We start from the raw sequence: 16,934 nt of genomic DNA, 5'->3' as shown, positions 1-16,934 counted from the left end.
AGAGATTGAACATTTTTTCGCCTTCCATCACAGTGAGGAATGTGGAGGAGTCACTGTGGTGGATGTTTATGTTGAAATGTATTTTGTGTGTTCTGTTGCTTTTTATTTGTATAACTGACCTGGCAAATTAAATTCCTCGTATGCTGCAAAACATACTTGGCTAATAAAGTATTATTGTGATTGTGAATTGTGATTATATCAAGAGGACTTGATACAAACACAAGGATGTAATGCTGAGGTTCTATAAGGCGCTGGTCAGGCCACATTTTGAGTGCTGTGAGCGTATTTGGGCCCCATATCTGAGGAAGGATGTGTTGGCTCTGGAGAGAGTCCAGGTGACGTTTACAAGAATGATTCCAGGAATGAGTGGGTTAGCATATGATGAGCGTTTGACAGCACTGGGCCTGCACTCGCTGGAGTTTGGAAGGTTGAGGGGGGGGGGGGGGGGGGGACCTCATTGAAACTTACAGAATAATGAAAGGCACAGATAGAGTGGATGTGGAGAGGATGTTTCCACTGGTGGGAGAGTCTAGGACCAGAGGTCACAGCCTCAGAATTAAAAGGCCGCTCTTTTAGAAAGGAGGCGAGGGGAACCTCTTTAGTCAGAGGGTAGTTAATCTGTGGAACTCATTGCCACAGAGGGCTGTGGAGGCCAAGTCAGTGGATATTTTTAAGGCGGAGACAGATAAATTCTTGATTAGAACGGGTGTCTAGGGTTATGGGGAGAAGGTGGGAAAATGGGATTAGGAGGGAGAGAGATAGATCAGCCATGATTGAATGGCGGAGTAGACTTGATGGGCCGAATGGTCTAATTCTGCTCCTATGAATTTATGAATGGGTTTGGAAAGGGGAGATCCCAGAGATGCCGCTAGGCATCTCTGGGATCTCCCCTTTCCATACCCATTCATAAATTCATAACTTAATTTCTATGTTTCTATGTTTCTATGAATGGCGGAGTAGACTTGATGGGCCGAATGGCCTAATTCTGCTCCTATGAATTTATGAATGGGTTTGGAAAGGGGAGTTCCCAGAGATGCCTGGCGGCATCTCTGGGAACTCCCCTTTCCATACCCATTCATAAATTCATAACTTATAGGAGCAGAATTAGGCAGCCAGGCTGAATGGCGGAGGAGACTAGATGGGCCGAATGTCCTAATTCTGCTCCTATCTCCTATCTATTCCTATCACTTGTGAACCTGTTAAACCAGCACCTCTATTTACTTGTTTCTGCTTGAGGAATTAGTTAAAAATGTCCAAGAACATGTCGTAATAATTGGTTAGTCCGGTAACTATAAATTTAATTCTACTGTTTTAATATCTGCATTATTTCCTTTGACATTTCTTGCAGAAAAGACCAGAGCCGGCAAGCTTTCTCGTGTCATGTAATTCACGAGGAGTTGCACCACTGATCTTTACATTTCCTCTCGTCCCCTATGTTTACACAGGAAGACTGTTGCTAAATAAGATCCCATGTTGTGGATTGTGTCCCGATGTCCGTTAGGTAACGGCAGCAAACTGGAGTCCTGCCCACGTACCTGTCAGAAAGAAATAGCATTTTAAGACGAGTTTGTCAAAAGACACAGAAACATAGAAAATAGGTGCAGGAGTAGGCCATTCGGCCCTTCGAGCCTGCACCGCCATTCAATATGATCATGGCTGATCATCCAACTCAGTATCCCATACCTGCCTTCTCTCCATACCCTCTGATCCCCTTAGCCACAAGGGCCACATCTAACTCCCTCTTAAATATAGCCAATGAACTGGCCTCGACTACCCTCTGTGGCAGAGAGTTCCAGAGATTCACCACTCTCTGTGTGAAAAAAGTTCTTATCTCGGTTTTAAAGGATATCCCCCTTATCCTTAATACAAGGAAACATAGAAACATAGAAATTAGGTGCAGGAGTAGGCCATTCGGCCCTTCGAGCCTGCACCGCCATTTAATATGATCATGGCTGATCATCCAACTCAGTATCCCGTACCTGCCTTCTCTCCATACCCTCTGATCCCCTTGGCCACAAGGGCCACATCTAACTCCCTCTTAAATATAGCCAATGAACTGGCCTCGACTACCCTCTGTGGCAGAGAGTTCCAGAGATTCACCACTCTCTGTATGAAAAAAGTTCTCCTCATCTCGGTTTTAAAGGATTTCCCCCTTATCCTTAAGCTGTGACCCCTTGTCCTGGACTTCCCCAACATCGGGAACAATCTTCCTGCATCTAGCCTGTCCAACCCCCTAAGAATTTTTTAAGTTTCTATAAGATCCCCTCTCAATCTCCTAAATTCTAGAGAGTATAAACCAAGTCTATCCAGTCTTTCTTCATAAGACAGTCCTGACATCCCAGGAATCAGTCTGGTGAACCATCTCTGCACTCCCTCTATGGCAATAATGTCCGTCCTCAGATTTGGAGACCAAAACTGCACGCAATACTCCAGGTGTGGTCTCACCAAGACCCTATACAACTGCAGTAGAACCTCCCTGCTCCTATACTCAAATCCTCTTGCTATGAAAGCCAACATGCCATTCGCTTTCTTTACTGCCTGCTGCACCTGCATGCCTACCTTCAATGACTGGTGTACCATGACACCCAGGTCTCGCTGCATCTCCCCCTTTCCCAATCGGCCACTATTTAGGTAATAGTCTGCTTTCCCGTTTTTGCCACCAAAATGGATAACCTCACATTTATCCACATTAAACTACATCTGCCAAACATTTGCCCACTCACCCAGCCTATCCAAGTCACCTTGCAGTCTCCTAGCATCCTCCTCACACCTAACACTGCCCCCCAGCTTCGTGTCATCCGCAAACTTGGAGATATTGCCTTCAATTCCCTCATCCAGATCATTAATATATATTGTAAATAGCTGGGGTCCCAGTACTGAGCCTTGCGGTACCCCACTAGTCACTGCCTGCCATTGTGAAAAGGACCCGTTTACTCCTACTCTTTGCTTCCTGTTTGCCAGCCAGTTCTCTATCCACATCAATACTGAACCCCCAATGCCATGTGCTTTAAGTTTGTATACTAATCTCTTATGTGGGACCTTGTCGAAAGCCTTCTGGAAGTCCAGATACACCACATCCACTGGTTCTCCCCTATCCACGCTACTAGTTACATCCTCGAAAAATTCTATAAGGTTCGTCAGACATGATTTACCTTTCGTAAATCCATGCTGACTTTGTCCAATGATTTCACCATTTTCCAAATGTGCTGCTATCCCATCTTTAATAACTGACTCTAGCAACTGACTCGTCCACAATCAGTACCCCGTTCCTGCCTTCTCCCCATATCCCCTGACTCCGCTATCTTGAAAGCATCCAGAGAACCTGCCTCCACCGCCCTCTGAGGCAGAGAATTCCACAGACTCACCACTCTCTGTGAGAAAAAGTGTTTCCTCGTCTCCGTTCTAAATGGCTTACTCCTTATTCTTAAACTGTGGCCCCTGGTTCTGGACTCCCCCAACATCGGGAACACGTTTCCTGCCTCTAATGTGTCCAAGCCCTTAACAATCTTATATGCTTCAATGAGATACCCTCTCATCCTTCTAAACTCCAGAGTGTACAAGCCCAGCTGCTCCAGTCTCTCAGCATATGACAGTCCCACCATCCAGGTGTGGTCTCACTAGGGCTCGGTACAACTGCAGAAGGACCTCTTTGCTTCTATATTCGATTCCTCTTGTTATAAAGGCAACATGCCATTCGCTTTATTCACTGCCTGCTGTACCTGCATGCTTACTTTCATAGACTGATGTACAAGGACCCCCAGATCCCGTTGTACTTCCCATTTTCCCAACTTGACACCATTTAGATAGTAATCTGCCTGCCAAAGGTTTTGCTACCAAAGTGGATAACCTCACATTTATCCGCATTAAACTTAATCTGCCATGCATCTGCCCGCTCCCCCAACCTGTCCAAGTCACCCTGCATTCTCATAGCATCCTCCTCACAGTTCCTCACAAATAGAAACAGAGGGAGGGACACAGAGTAACTCACCCATGCTGGTTTTCCGGGGGAATGATATTCCCAAAGATGTCTATTGGGGGCATTCTGCTTTCGCTCTTTATCTTTAGTTTCTTGTCATCAGCCAGCTCTTTCTCCAACAGTCCGATTGCCTTTTTCTTCCCCCGCATGTCAATGTACAGGTTGCCGCAGGATACAAATCGCAGCCAGGTATTGCCCCTCATTGACGAGGGGGTTGGGATGGTGATTGGGTAGAGAGAGGCGATCAGGTTGGGGAAGCGCTCACGGTCTCTGTTGGCGTGATGTCCCGCCGACTGGGAGACATAGAACCTCCAGACGTTGCTGTTGTACACTCGCTCCGACCGGGGCGGGAAGATGGGATCGAGTCTTCCCAGAGTCAGCCAGCCTCGGGAGCTGATGGAGGGGCAGTGGTGCTTCAACAAGGCGTTCCTCCGACGCAAGGACTCCTCGCTCACGTCTGGGCGTGTAGCCGGGTGGATGGCGAATCTCTGCTCGGCCCTAGGGTGGAATCCGGTCAGTTTTTTACGCTTGTCTTCCAGCAGGTACTCTCTCTCCGCTCGTGTCGGTGGCTTGGGAGTTCTGTGGGGAGGTTCCCGGAAGGGTTTGATCTGGAACGTTTTTGGGAAGGAACTCAGGTCAGTAAATCATTGAAGTGACAAACGGGCCCTCATGGACAGTCAGCTCAAGACCCCTGCACTTACATAGAAACATAGAAAATAGGTGCAGGACAAGGCCATTTGGCACTTCGAGCCAGCACCGCCATTCATTGTGATCACGGCTGATCGTCCCCTATCAATAACCCGTGCCTGCCTTCTCCCCATATCCCTTGACTCCACTAGCCCCTAGAGCTCTATCTAACTCTGTGGCAGGGAATTCCATAAATTCACAACTCTCTGGGTGAAATAGTTTTTTCTCACCTTAGTCTTAAATGACCTCCCCTTTATTCTAAGACTGTGTGTGTGGCCCCTGGTTCTGGACTCGCCCAACATTTGGAACATATTTCCTGCATCTAGCTTGTCCAGTCCTTTTATAATTTTATGCGTTTCTATAAGATTACCCCCCTCATACTTCTAAACTCCAGTGAGTGCAGTAAGACAAAATAAATTACCAAGTAGCGCTGGAAGCAACTATAAAGTTCCCGTCGTGCTTTGGTTGCCTCGATGTCCCTTATTCTGCCAGAGGTTGGTTCCATTTTTCCTGGGCATTGTAATTACCGTTGTACGCATGTGTGTCTCTCACCATCTTAGTCTAACTGGTGCTATAAAAGCAGCAGCATAATGCTGTCCAGTGACCTGGTGTTGGTGGTGGTGCACGATGTCACAGAGCTCCATTACTCACCGCCCAGGATAGACACAAAAAAGCTGCAGTAACTCAGCGGGACAGGCAGCGTCTCTCCTCTCTGGAGGGGAAGGGAATGACAAACAAGGGGACATGACATGAGAATTAAGGGACTGAAGTTTAGGGGTAACATGAGGGGGAACTTCTTTACTCAGAGTGGTAGCTGTGTGGAATGAGCTTCCAGTGAAGGTGGTAGAGGCAGGTTCGTTTTTATCATTTAAAAATAAATTGAATAGTTATATGGATGGGAAGGGAATGGAGGGTTATGGTCTGAGCGCAGGTAGATGGGACTAGGGGAGATTATGTGTTTGGCACGGACCAGAAGGGTCGAGATGGCCTGTTTCCGTGCTGTAATTGTTATATGGTTATATGGAAGAGCTGAAGAAGCTAGATGCAGGAAAAATGTTCCCAATGTTGGGGTGTGTTCTCCAGTCCAGAACCAGGGGGGGCACACAGTCTTAGAATAAAGGGGAGGTCATTTAAGACTGAGGTGAGAAACAACTTTTTCACCCAGAGAGTTGTGAATTTATGGAATTCCCTGCCACAGAGGGCAGTGGAGGCCAAGTCGCTGGATGGATTTAAGAGAGAGTTCGATAGAGCTCTAGTGGCTAGTGAGAGTCAAGGGATATGGGGAGAAGGCAGGCACGGGTTATTGATTGGGGATGATCAGCCGTGATCACAATGAATGGCGGTGCTGGCTCAAAGTGCCGAATGGCCTCCTCCTGCACCTATTTTCTGTTTCTATGGAAGGGCCTCGACCCGAAACGTCACCCATTCCTCCTCAGAGACGCTGAATGCCCGTCCCGCTGAGTTGGTCCAGCATTTTTGTGTCTATCTTCGGTTTAAGCCAGTGTCTGCAGTTCCTTCGTACACTTCACTCACTACTGCTCAGACTGGCACGAGTGGACAGGCGCGTGCATGCCAGCCCTTGATGGAACAGGGACGAGAAATGTACAACTGTTGGCGGATTGCCACAGACGGCTGTGGAGGCCAAGTCAGTGGATATATTTAAGGCAGAGATAGATAGATTCTGGATTAGTGCGGGTGTCTGAGGTTATGGGGGAGAAGACAGGAGAATGGGATTAGCAGGGAGTGATAGATCAGCCGTGATTGAATGGCGGAGTAGATTTGATGGGCCGAATGGTCCAATTCTACTACTATCTCTTATAAACTGTTTAAATAGTCGGGGGTGACAGGGACCAAAGACACTTAGGGTCCCACCCCGGTCATTCCTCCGTCTCCCCACTCCCATTCTGCAGAAGATAAACAGGTTTGAAAGCGCGCTCCACCCGGCTCAGGAACAGCTTCGTCCCTTCTGTTATCACGTTTCTGAACAGTCCATCCATAAGCTAGGGTGCTGTCCGTTTCACCTCTACCCCATTGCGGACATTGGACTTTGTCTGGGGAACTGATGCGCTACAATGCTGAGAACTATACTCTGCACTCTGTATCTTCCCCTTTGCTCTACCTATTGCCCTGGAGTTTGACGATTGTTTTGATCTATAGTATTATCCGATTAGATGGAGGGTGGGAGATTGCAACCTTGACGTGGTCCGTCGTGTTTCGACGAATGCAATCAACCCAGCGTGCACAATCAAATAGAACAAGTTGTCCTACAACTTTAGGCTGTGCGCGCCGTACGCAAGGAGAAAGATCTGATTAGATGAGATTGCACATGAAACAAAGCTGTTCACTGTACCTCTGTTATCAGGCTTCTGAAGGGTCCTTCCATAGGCTAGGGTACTGTCCGATTCACCTCTACCCCATTGCGGACATTGGACTTTGTCTGTGGCACTGATGCGCTACAATGCTGAGAACTATACTCTGTATCTTACACTTCACTATACCGATTAGATGGTCAGGCAGCATCTGCAGCATTCCGGAAACGGAAAAGAATTAATTGGAAGGGTCCCAACCCAGAACGTTGCCTCACTATTCCCTCCACAGACAATGGCCGACCCGCAGAGTTCCTCCAGCACTTTGTATTACGAAGGCTTGTCTTTGAAGCCAAAATTAATTGGGAAGAAGCCGAGTGCAAACCTTGTTCTTTCATCGCATCTCTGGAGGACATGGGTAGGTGACGTTTTGGGTCAGGGCCCTTCTGCAGACACTAGTTTTGGAGATGCAGCATGGTAGGGCAGCACAGAGGTGGGGTTGCTGCCTTACAGCGCCAGTGACCCGGGTTTGATCCAGGCTATGGGCACAGTGTGGACGGAGTTTGTACGTTCTGCGTGTGTTTTCTCAGAGAACTTCGGTTTCCTCCCAAACTCCAAAGACGTGCAGGTTTGCAGGTTGATTGGCTTGGTATTAATGCAAAAATTGTCCCTGGTGTGTCTAGGATTGTGTTAATGTGTGGGGAGTGCCGGTGGGGTGAAGGGCCTGTTTCCGTGCTGCATTTCTAAAACTAAACTGTCCCTTCAACCCACCCGCCCAATGCCAACCATCGATCACCTCCTTTATTTACTCACTGACATTCTTATTTGAAGTTTCGAGTCACTTTTGGGAGCGAAATTCTCCCCATGGAAAGCAATGAAAACAGAAGCATCTTTATGTTAAAACCAACACAATAGACAGCAGGATGAATATAAAACAGTGACGTGTAGATGCAATTTGGGTAAATCATTTTTATTGCCATTCTGTTACTGTACAGCAGTCTGTTCACCCATCAGCACATCCAGTGTCGCAACGAACTGCTCGTACTTACACAAGACCGAGTTCTATTAAGGTGCATTGACAGAGTCTGGGGTATTTACAAGTTATTTAATATGAAATATTTACAAAGACTGCAAGCTGGATCGTACATAATTTGCAACTACTGTTGCTGTTGCATGATCTATCGACTCAGCTAAGGAAACGTTCGACCAACAAACTTATTGCTGTTACGTGTTCTGGTCCGCATGTACTCTGGCTGTTCACTGATATCTTGGGATGGAAGGCAGGAGCAGATTAAAATAAAAACCCCACACACGCACATCGCCACTCACACAATACGGGCCTTAAATAAAATGGTGGGCCTTTAATAAAATGGTGGGCCTTTATTGGTTTGGGTGGAGATATCTGATCACCAGTAATCGAGAAAAGACAGCCAACTGTCTTGCCGACCCGTTGAAACAAACAAGAACACAATCTCAAAATGGTTTTGACCCCAAATGTTACTGCCTTGATTGACAACAAGGGCTAAAACTTCACACTATCCAATGTTGATGGCTCCAGCCATACGTGGGGAGAGAAAGATGCAGAGACAAAAGGAGAAGCTCTTCTGCCAATTCATCATTTCTGAATGGATTCTTTCAATGGAATAACTTCAGCAATAAACTGTCTCTTTAATAAAAAGCACTGCTTGAGAAGAGGAGCAGGTGGGTGAATTACAAAGCACAACCTCAGCACTGCTGGAACGACATTTCTGCCCGCGGCAGTACCAAGGTGGACAACACTGGGAACTCCGCAAGATCACCGGCCCGGCCTGGCCTGGCCTCCCCCTTCCGTAAACCGGGACCACGCCTGGAAATAAAATAACACCGGCAATGGGATTTGCTGGGCTCTCTCTTGATGCACGCACGCACGCACGAACGCTGGAGCAGAGAAGAACGGGAAGATAACAGAAAGTCCCAGGCAGCAACGAGAAGGTCTACCGGGGGTGGGGGGGAAGATAGAACAGAACATCTCTCCAGGACATGCAAGGAACATCAAGGCTCTATTCCCACTCCCAGAGACAGCAAGGAGGGGCTGGGGAGACTAGCGGTGTCAAAGCAAAGGAACGCACGGCTTGCAGCAGAGGAACGCACGGCTGGCGAGGTGGGCTCGGTGAGCGTGCTGTCACGAGCCTCGAGCATGAAAATGGACGGTGTCTAGTGCGACGGAACAGTCAGGCGGGAAGGCAGAGGATGGGCATTGGGATCAAAGCGAAAGGGAGCTGTACCGTTCCTGACCAAGTTGTACTCTTGTGAGATGGAGGTGGTGGATGGATGAATGAGGTACGGGCACAATGACGCAGCCTAGAGGCGGGATGACTAATTAACGGGATCTATCGGGTTACAATTGAAGAGTGAAGGAGGGAATGGCTGTAATATTGCACCACTGGACGTGGGGAGGGGGGGGAAGAAACCTGCAGGGATCCATCTGCACCAAAATTGGATGAAAACACAGATGTGAAAGTGAGGAATGTTCATGTCTGAATGAAGCCTTGGAGAAAAGGCAAGGAATACAGACGAGGAAGAAAAGGCAACGAGAGTGGGATTCGCAAAATGTGTCCCAATATTTCTTGATCAAAGTACTTCAGACGTGAAGGGAAGCAGCGTTGGGTGTACACATGGGGAATAAAGTGGAGTGGTTTCAGAATCAGTGTGTGTGTGTGTGGGGGGGACCGAGATGACAATAGCCTTGTGGCCAGTCTTCCAGTTGACTTTCCATTCTTCCTCATTACTTTGATGAACAATTTGATGTCAGGGCACTATCCCAGATATAACCCAGCCTGGTCTACAGCAGGTGTTGGCTGCTGACGCACTAGATGAGAAGGGAGGCATTAGAAGGGAGGTGCCAAAACAGAAAAGCTTCCTCGGAGGGAGGTTCTCTCTCGTTCTCGCTCTCTCTCATTCTCATTCTCACTCTCATGGACTGGAGGGGGGGTCCAGAAATATTTATTTGAAAAGGGAGGGAGAAATCACCAATTACAAGTAGAGAACAGAATCCAATGAATGTGGGGAAATAGATTAATTACTGACAGCCAACACAGATGAATAAAAAGCACGTCACGTTCGACAAACCTAACCTGGGCTATTCAATCAAATAGCGGAAACCCACCACTTTGATCCTTGTGTTTGAGTTTCTCGTCTACGCTACGGGCTGCGAGGACAATCCAGGTCGACAAACACACACCTGCTTTATCCAGGATAACGAATGTCGCCATTGGCAAGCCAGGAGAGTAGAAGTCAGGTCAGTGCAACAAGTCCCCAAGACAGCCCAGATCACAAACCCCAGCACAACAATGGTCCCCTTCATTGGGTTAACTCGAGCCGTTTGTGTAAACAGTTATATTGTATTCCATCTAAATTGCTGACTGTCAAAATGTAACCACCATCTGCGTTTATGCCCGTTTATTCTGGACCAAACACGGTCAGAATGCCAGTGGTTTGAATGTTTACGGTCATGGTCAAGGTGCTGGCTAGAAGGGCCGAATGGCACCTGCACCTATTTTCGATGTCATTTTACAGTGCACAAGAAAAGCTGTCTTCTCTGGCCAGGCAGAGACAGACGCGGTGGTATTGTGAGCAGATACTGAATGATCTAAACATTAAAATCGGACATGCTTATTCAATTTTGCTTTCCTGATAAGGAGGAAACTGCAAACTCGGTTATCGAAAATAATGGAGAATCTGAAATCTGCCCTGATCATCAAATGGAGAACATCAACATCCGAGACTGACTGACTGGCTGACGTCAAGACGCTTCAGTTACCGCTGCTGGAATTGAATGCAATCAGCGACCAGGCACAACTATTAACATCAGTATCCGAGATAACCCACACAGAAACACTGATCTCAAGTCTGACAAATCAGACGTCAACCTTCAGCTCAGACCTCCCAGAGACCAGGAATGCCGTCATAACCCATTGTATTAAAAGGTCTCCATTCCCCCCTTATATAAACTTTACATTTTAAATGGTGTATTTACAAGCGCAGTGTACAAAAGTTAGTCACCCCTGAGAGAAGCTTCAAGTATCAAGATAGTCAGGCAATCAGAGAGAGGGAATGAGAGGGGGGGGGGGGAGGGGGGGGGAGGGGGGGGGGGGGGAGGGAGAGGGAAGGAGGGGGAGGGAAGAAGAGAGAGAGAGAACTAGAGAATGAAATGGCAGAAACATCACAAGGTCTCTTGAAAGTGGCCCGTGGTCCTGGTGTCGAGAAAGGTAAAGCAGCAACATATCGCAAATCAAACATCACAACGATGGCAGCTCCGGTATAGGCGAGAGGTGAACCGTGATTAAATGAGTTACAGTAGGCATATCCAATGGGGAGATGCACCAAGTACTTACACATCTGGGCAGTGGGAACCGATGGTTTAGAAATGAACCGACATTTAGTCCAAGGGTCTGGTACGGGCAGCTTTTTTAAAAAAAACATTTCAGTTGAGAGTTTGAAGTTGACATCTTGAAGTTAAAATGGTCCAAACAGGCAGAGGAAACCATTGAAGCAGCAAAGTCTTCTGCCCGCTGTCCTGGGGCCATTTATCGCAGTTCTGGGATGAGTGCGGACCAGCTCATGTTGCTGAGTTCATAGTCCTCGTCTTCCAGGCCGGTGAAGCTGATGTCCAGCAGTATTTTACTGAGACTCTCGTTGAGGGTGTCGAGGACCAGGCCTTCGGTCAGAGAGCGGTTGGCGGCGGCGTTGAGTTGACCCTTGTCGTGGGGGAGGGGGGAGAAGCCCGCCTCGTGCTCGGGCTCGCGGACGGGAGAGTTGAGCAGCTCGCGCGGCGACTCGAAGAGGGCAAACTCCTTGAAGGGCGTGCTGCTGAGGCTGAGGGAGCCCGTGTCGTTCCTCAGCGGCGTGAGGAAGGAGCCGTGAGGCGTCCTCACGGGACTGAACTCAAACAGGCTGTCGTCTTTCTTCAGCGGGGTCAGGGCGATCTTCCAGCTGTTGGCCACCGTGACGGGGGAACCTCCGCCGGCCCCCCGACTGGGCGTGGACGAGGCGGGCGCGTCTCGGGGCCTCTCCTTGATGGGCGTTTTGAAGTTGTAATCCACGGAGGCGTTGGCAAAGTCTGGGCACTGCTCCAGGTTCCTGGATTCGTGGAATGTGGACAGGTCGGATACTAGGCCGGAGTCCAACCCCACCTCGGCTGCCTCGGGCTCCCCGACCTCGGGGAACAGGAGCACGGGCTCCTCCAGGGGCTGCAGGACGTGCCTCTGCTTCCGCCGCGAGCCGCTCTCCTTGACCGCCTCGCTGAGTCTCGGCGCGGCGCAGCCGTCCATCACCGCGCTCGCCGGGGGGGCCGCAAGCAGCAGCGGGTTCTCGGGAAGCTTCACCGTCAGCACCAGCGGGTTGCAACTCAACGTGTCATTTGGTACCTAAACGGAAAATACAACGTCAGATCAAACCATTGCATCGGAACCCGACTTGAACCACAGCTTTAATACAGTAATGTACACCAAGGAAGCTCACACATGTGCATAGAAACATAGAAAATAGGTGCAGGAGTAGGCCATCTGCCCCTTCGAGCCTGCACCGTCATTCAATATGATCATGGCGGATCATCCAACTCAGTATCCCATCCCTGCCTTCTCTCCATACCCCCTGATCCCTTTAGCCACAAGGGCCATATCTAACCCTCTTAAATATAGCCAATGAACTGGCCTCAACTACTTTCTGTGGCAGAGAATTCCACGGATTCATCACTCTCTGTGTGATTTTTTTTTTTATCATCTCAGTCCTAAAAGATTTCCCCCTTCTCCTTAAACTGTGACCCCTTGTTCTGGACTTCCCCAACATCGGGAACAATCTTCCTGCATCTAGGGTGCAATGGAAGGGGGATTTTAATAGCCGCGGCCATCAACTTGAGTCGGTGGAAAGAGGGGAGAGCGAGGTCTAGGAACTCAGGCCCTAGAGTCCTGGCAACATCCTTGTAGAAGAGGGAGGTGCGAGAAGATGCAATGAAATTGAGCACACAAGAGAGGCATTTTTTATTTGATACTTTGCGGGACTAAGCTCACCCAGGAAGGTTGTGGGTTTTGAACGGGAGGTGTAACAGTCTAGGGCGCGGGGCATACATGCCCAGATCCACATGTGACTACAAGTCACCCACCGCCTGTCACTTTGTCTCCCCCTTGTGGAAACAGCAGTGCAATGGCCAATAACTCTGCACCACATACACAAGGAACAGCAGATAGTGGAACTTGCATAGACCACAGTGTGCTGGAGTAATCTCAGCGGCTCAGGCAGCATCTCTGAAGGACATGGATGCTTCACGACAAAGCCTGGCAAGTTTAGAGTTTGGAAGGATGAGGGGAAGGGGGGGGGGGGGGGAGATCTTATAGAAACATATCACATTATAAAAGGACTGGACAAGCTAGATGCAGGGAAAAAATCCCCAATTTGGGGCGAGTCCAGAACCAGGGGCCACACAGTCTTAGAATAAAGGGGAGGTCATTTAACTGAGGTGGGAAAATACTTTTTCACCCAAAGAGTTGTGAATTTATGGAATTCCTGCCACAGAGGGCAGTGGAGGCCAAGTCACTGGATGGATTTAAGAGAGTTAGATAGAGCTCCAGGGGCTAGGGGAGTCAAGGGATATGGGGCGAAGGCAGACACGGGTTATTGATTGGGGACGATCAGCCGTGATCACAATGAATGGCGGTGCTGGCTCGAAGGGCCGAATGGCCTCCTCCTGCATCTAGTTTATATGTTTCTATGAGTGATAGGTGGAGGGGGGGGGGGTTTATTCACAGATGGATGGACAAGGGCTAGAGTTGAAAAGGGGACAAAAGGGTGTTGATAAGGAGAGTAGAGGGGTGGAGTGCTAAGCCAGAGGGATGGATATGGGTGGAAAGGGACTGGGGAAGAGAGGAGCGGGAGCAACTGTGCGGGGAAAATGGGTGGTGAAGGGGTGGTGGATGGGGAGAAATGTACTAGTAGCAAGCAGACATCATATCCAGATAAGACAAAAGTGCTGGAGAAACTCAGCGGGTGCAGCAGCATCTATGGAGCGAAGGAAATAGGCTCCTGGAACCCTGAAGGGTTTCGGTCCGAAACGTTGCCTATTTCCTTCAGGGTTTCGGCCCGAAACGTTGCCTATTTCCATCGCTCCATAGATGCTGCTGCACCCACTGAGTTTCTCCACCACTTTTTGTCTACCTTTGATTTTCCAGCATCTGCAGTTCCTTCTTAAACAAATATTCTATCCAGAAACATTGATTCTATTCTATTTCATTAAATATTCTATCCAGAAACTTTGGCCAAGTTACAGAGTACACTTGATTCGGGTCACCGGGAGTTCACGACTGGGGAAGGGAACAAACAAGCAGCTCTATAGGGGAGGATGATAAAGGAAGCACTTGCCTTTGGAGCGATGCGGACCCGCTTGTGTTTCCTGGGCAAGTCTTGTCCGGTGGAGGTGGAGGTGGAGGGATGGCCTGTGATGGTGGGCAGGGAGAGGTGAGGAGAGGGCTGCAGGATGAGGGGCGCGGTGGTGACGGGCAGCTGGATGGGCACCAGGTAGGAGTCGGTCCGTGGCAGCAGCGGCTTCATCTTCCTCAGGTTCGCCTCTGCGCAAAGACAACACTATGCAGCACTCACATCATTGGCAACCCTTAACTGGCACTTTGATTCAGTGGATGAAAGATAACCATACAACAATTACAGCACGGAAACAGGCCATCTCGGCCCTTCTAGTCCGTGCCAAACACTTACTCTCACCTAGTCCCATCTACCTGCACTCAGTCCATAACCCTCCATTCCTTTCCCGTCCATATACCTATCCAATTTATTTTTAAATGATAAAATCGAACCTGCCTCCACCACTTCCATTGGAAGCTCATTCCACACAGCTACCACTCCGAGTAAAGAAGATCCCCCTCATGTTACCCCAAAACTTTTGTCCCTTAATTCTCAAATCATGTCCTCGTGTTCATATCATATCACATCATACAGCATGGAGATGGCCCCTTCGGCCCACCGAGTCCATACTGTCCATCGATCACCTGCTCCCACCCAAGTCGCACTAGCTTCTAATTTTCACCCCACAAACAGCTAACAAGGGCCCGTTTCCTTATTATAGTTACTTTTTTGGCATATCTTTCATTCATGGTTCTTTATTTCTCCACATCATCGTTTACATCTCTCGTTTCCCTTATCCCGAACCAGTCTGAAGACGGGTCCTGACCCGAAACATCACCCATTCCTTCTCTCCAGAGATGCTGCCTGTCCCGCCGAGTTCCTCCAGCATTTTGTGTCTACCCACTCGTTCTACATCTTGTTTAAGAGATACAGCACGGAAAGAGGCCCTTCTGCGCCGACCAGCGATCCCCGCACACCAACACTATCCTACACACTAGGGACAATTTACAAATTTCTCCAAAGCCAATTAGTACGTCTTTGAAGTGGGAGAGGAAACCGGTGCACCCGGGGGAAACCCACACAGTGACGGGGAGAACGTACAAACTCCATACAGACAGCACCCGTGGTCAGGATCGAACCGGGGTCTCTGGTGCTGCAAGGCGACAACTCTACCGCTGCGCCACAGTGCCGCCCTATGTTATCCAACTTTCTCATCCACTTCCTACCCACTAGGAAGCAACTTACAGAGGTCAATTAACCTCGAAACCCACACATCTTTGGGCGCTGGGAGGAAACCCAGAGTAAATCTGTATCGAACTGGTGCCGAGAGGCAGGAAGTGTGGCGTCACCGGTGGCACCAGTATTTTTCTCCCGATTTGACCACATCATCAGATGATAATGTTAGGACAGCACTAAGATACACACTGCAGGGAACCAAAATATGTATGGAGTCCACCTGTGTGGATGTTGTTTATAGTCTGGCCCTGGTGTAATACATTCTGTAGTACCCAAAGCTGCCTCCACTTTGCACACCCTCCACTCCGTGGTAGAATACCATATGCGACTTAGCTTTTAATCAATTTAGCAAACGCTACTTTCAGTATTAAAATGGTTGGTTGCTTTTAGCTAATGGAGCAAGCTTCGACAGTGGACCCAGTGCTGTATGAACGGCCATGTGTTTGTGGCTTTATGGAGTTGAATTTTTTAGATTGAATTACAAGCGGTGCATGAAGTGGTTCCACCGCGTATTTTTTTAAATCTTTCCAGCGCACATTGAAAATCAAAGAGTGGCTGTAACAGAAACCGTGGCCGCGTTGAGGTCACCTGTAACGGGACGTACCTGTACTGATCGCCACGCTGCTCTTTGGTGCTTCTATACTGCTGGATCGCTTCTGCTGCTGAACAAAACGGGAACAAATATACATAGATTAAACGGCCCACAATGTCAGTTCCACACAGCTCGTCCACACCCCGATCCCAAGATTTAATCATTCCAGCTGTGCAAGATTAAACACTGACGGACAACACCAGCCAAAGCAAAGCAAAGCATGAAAACCCATCTACAACACGAGGCTTGGATCTGATGAAAGGCTGAATATTGTTGCATCCTCAGAAGGCCATTACCGATGTTAAACAGCTGCATCACTCGGATGCATGGACAAGCAACTAATCACTTCCAGCCGACCCAGAGCATGTCTTTTTCTTTTTGTGATTTTCAGGATTATTATTGTCACGTGCACCGAGGTACAGTGAAGGGCTTGGCTTTGTGCGCTATCTAATCAAATCAGGTAACATACAGATCAAAACCAAACAGGTCAAACTCAAGTACAATATGGGGAAGATACAGAGTGCAGAATATAGTTCTCAACATTGAGGCGCATTAGTTCTGGCGACAAAGCCCAATGTCCTCAATGGGGTAGAGGTTAATCTGACAGAACCCTTGCTTATGGAAGGACTGCTCAGAAGCCAGATTACAGCAGGGGAGTTTTCTAGAAGGAACTGCAGATGCTGGAAAATCGAAGGTAGACAAAAATGCTGGAGAAACTCAGCGGGTGCAACAGCATCTATGGAGCGAA

At 48.6% G+C, this 16,934-nt stretch overlaps 2 protein-coding genes across 5 annotated transcripts in view; both read right to left on the bottom strand.

Annotated features, from left to right (window-relative positions):
- Window positions 1-1,197: 1,197 nt before the first annotated feature.
- On the bottom strand, window positions 1,198-5,221 carry LOC129706107 (testis-expressed protein 52-like). Its single transcript, XM_055650094.1, has 3 exons — window positions 5,085-5,221; window positions 3,989-4,584; window positions 1,198-1,535 (listed from the first exon to the last, which is right to left on the bottom strand). Exons 1-3 carry the CDS (start codon window positions 5,166-5,168, stop codon window positions 1,457-1,459), a joined length of 759 nt encoding a protein of 252 aa, XP_055506069.1. The 5' UTR covers window positions 5,169-5,221; the 3' UTR covers window positions 1,198-1,456.
- Window positions 5,222-11,139: 5,918 nt separating this feature from the next.
- Window positions 11,140-16,934, bottom strand: part of foxm1 (forkhead box M1) — a 31,913-nt gene continuing 26,118 nt past the window's right edge. For 3 of the 4 annotated variants that reach the window (XM_055650083.1, XM_055650082.1, XM_055650084.1), the window contains 3 exons: window positions 16,199-16,256; window positions 14,362-14,567; window positions 11,140-12,374 (listed from right to left, as the gene is read on the bottom strand). In XM_055650083.1, coding sequence (XP_055506058.1) covers window positions 11,535-12,374; window positions 14,362-14,567; window positions 16,199-16,256 — 1,104 coding nt within the window. In that variant the 3' untranslated portion in view covers window positions 11,140-11,534. The remainder of the gene's footprint in view (window positions 12,375-14,361; window positions 14,568-16,198; window positions 16,257-16,934) is intronic. The other variant, XM_055650085.1, reaches the window with a different exon arrangement.

Source organism: Leucoraja erinacea, chromosome 19, assembly GCF_028641065.1.
Source record: "Leucoraja erinacea ecotype New England chromosome 19, Leri_hhj_1, whole genome shotgun sequence".
NCBI lineage: Eukaryota > Metazoa > Chordata > Chondrichthyes > Rajiformes > Rajidae > Leucoraja > Leucoraja erinaceus.
This window is presented reverse-complemented; position numbering and strand designations above follow the sequence as displayed.

Excerpts from the sequence above, each read along its gene's own strand:
- LOC129706107 (XM_055650094.1), bottom strand. The coding sequence starts at position 5,168 with ATGGAACCAACCTCTGGCAGAATAAGGGACATCGAGGCAACCAAAGCA. Across the intron at positions 4,585-5,084 it reads GTTGCTTCCAGCGCTACTTG|ATCAAACCCTTCCGGGAACC; the intron begins GTAATTTATTTT and ends AAAACGTTCCAG. Across the intron at positions 1,536-3,988 it reads CCCCCGGAAAACCAGCATGG|GTACGTGGGCAGGACTCCAG; the intron begins GTGAGTTACTCT and ends TCTTTCTGACAG.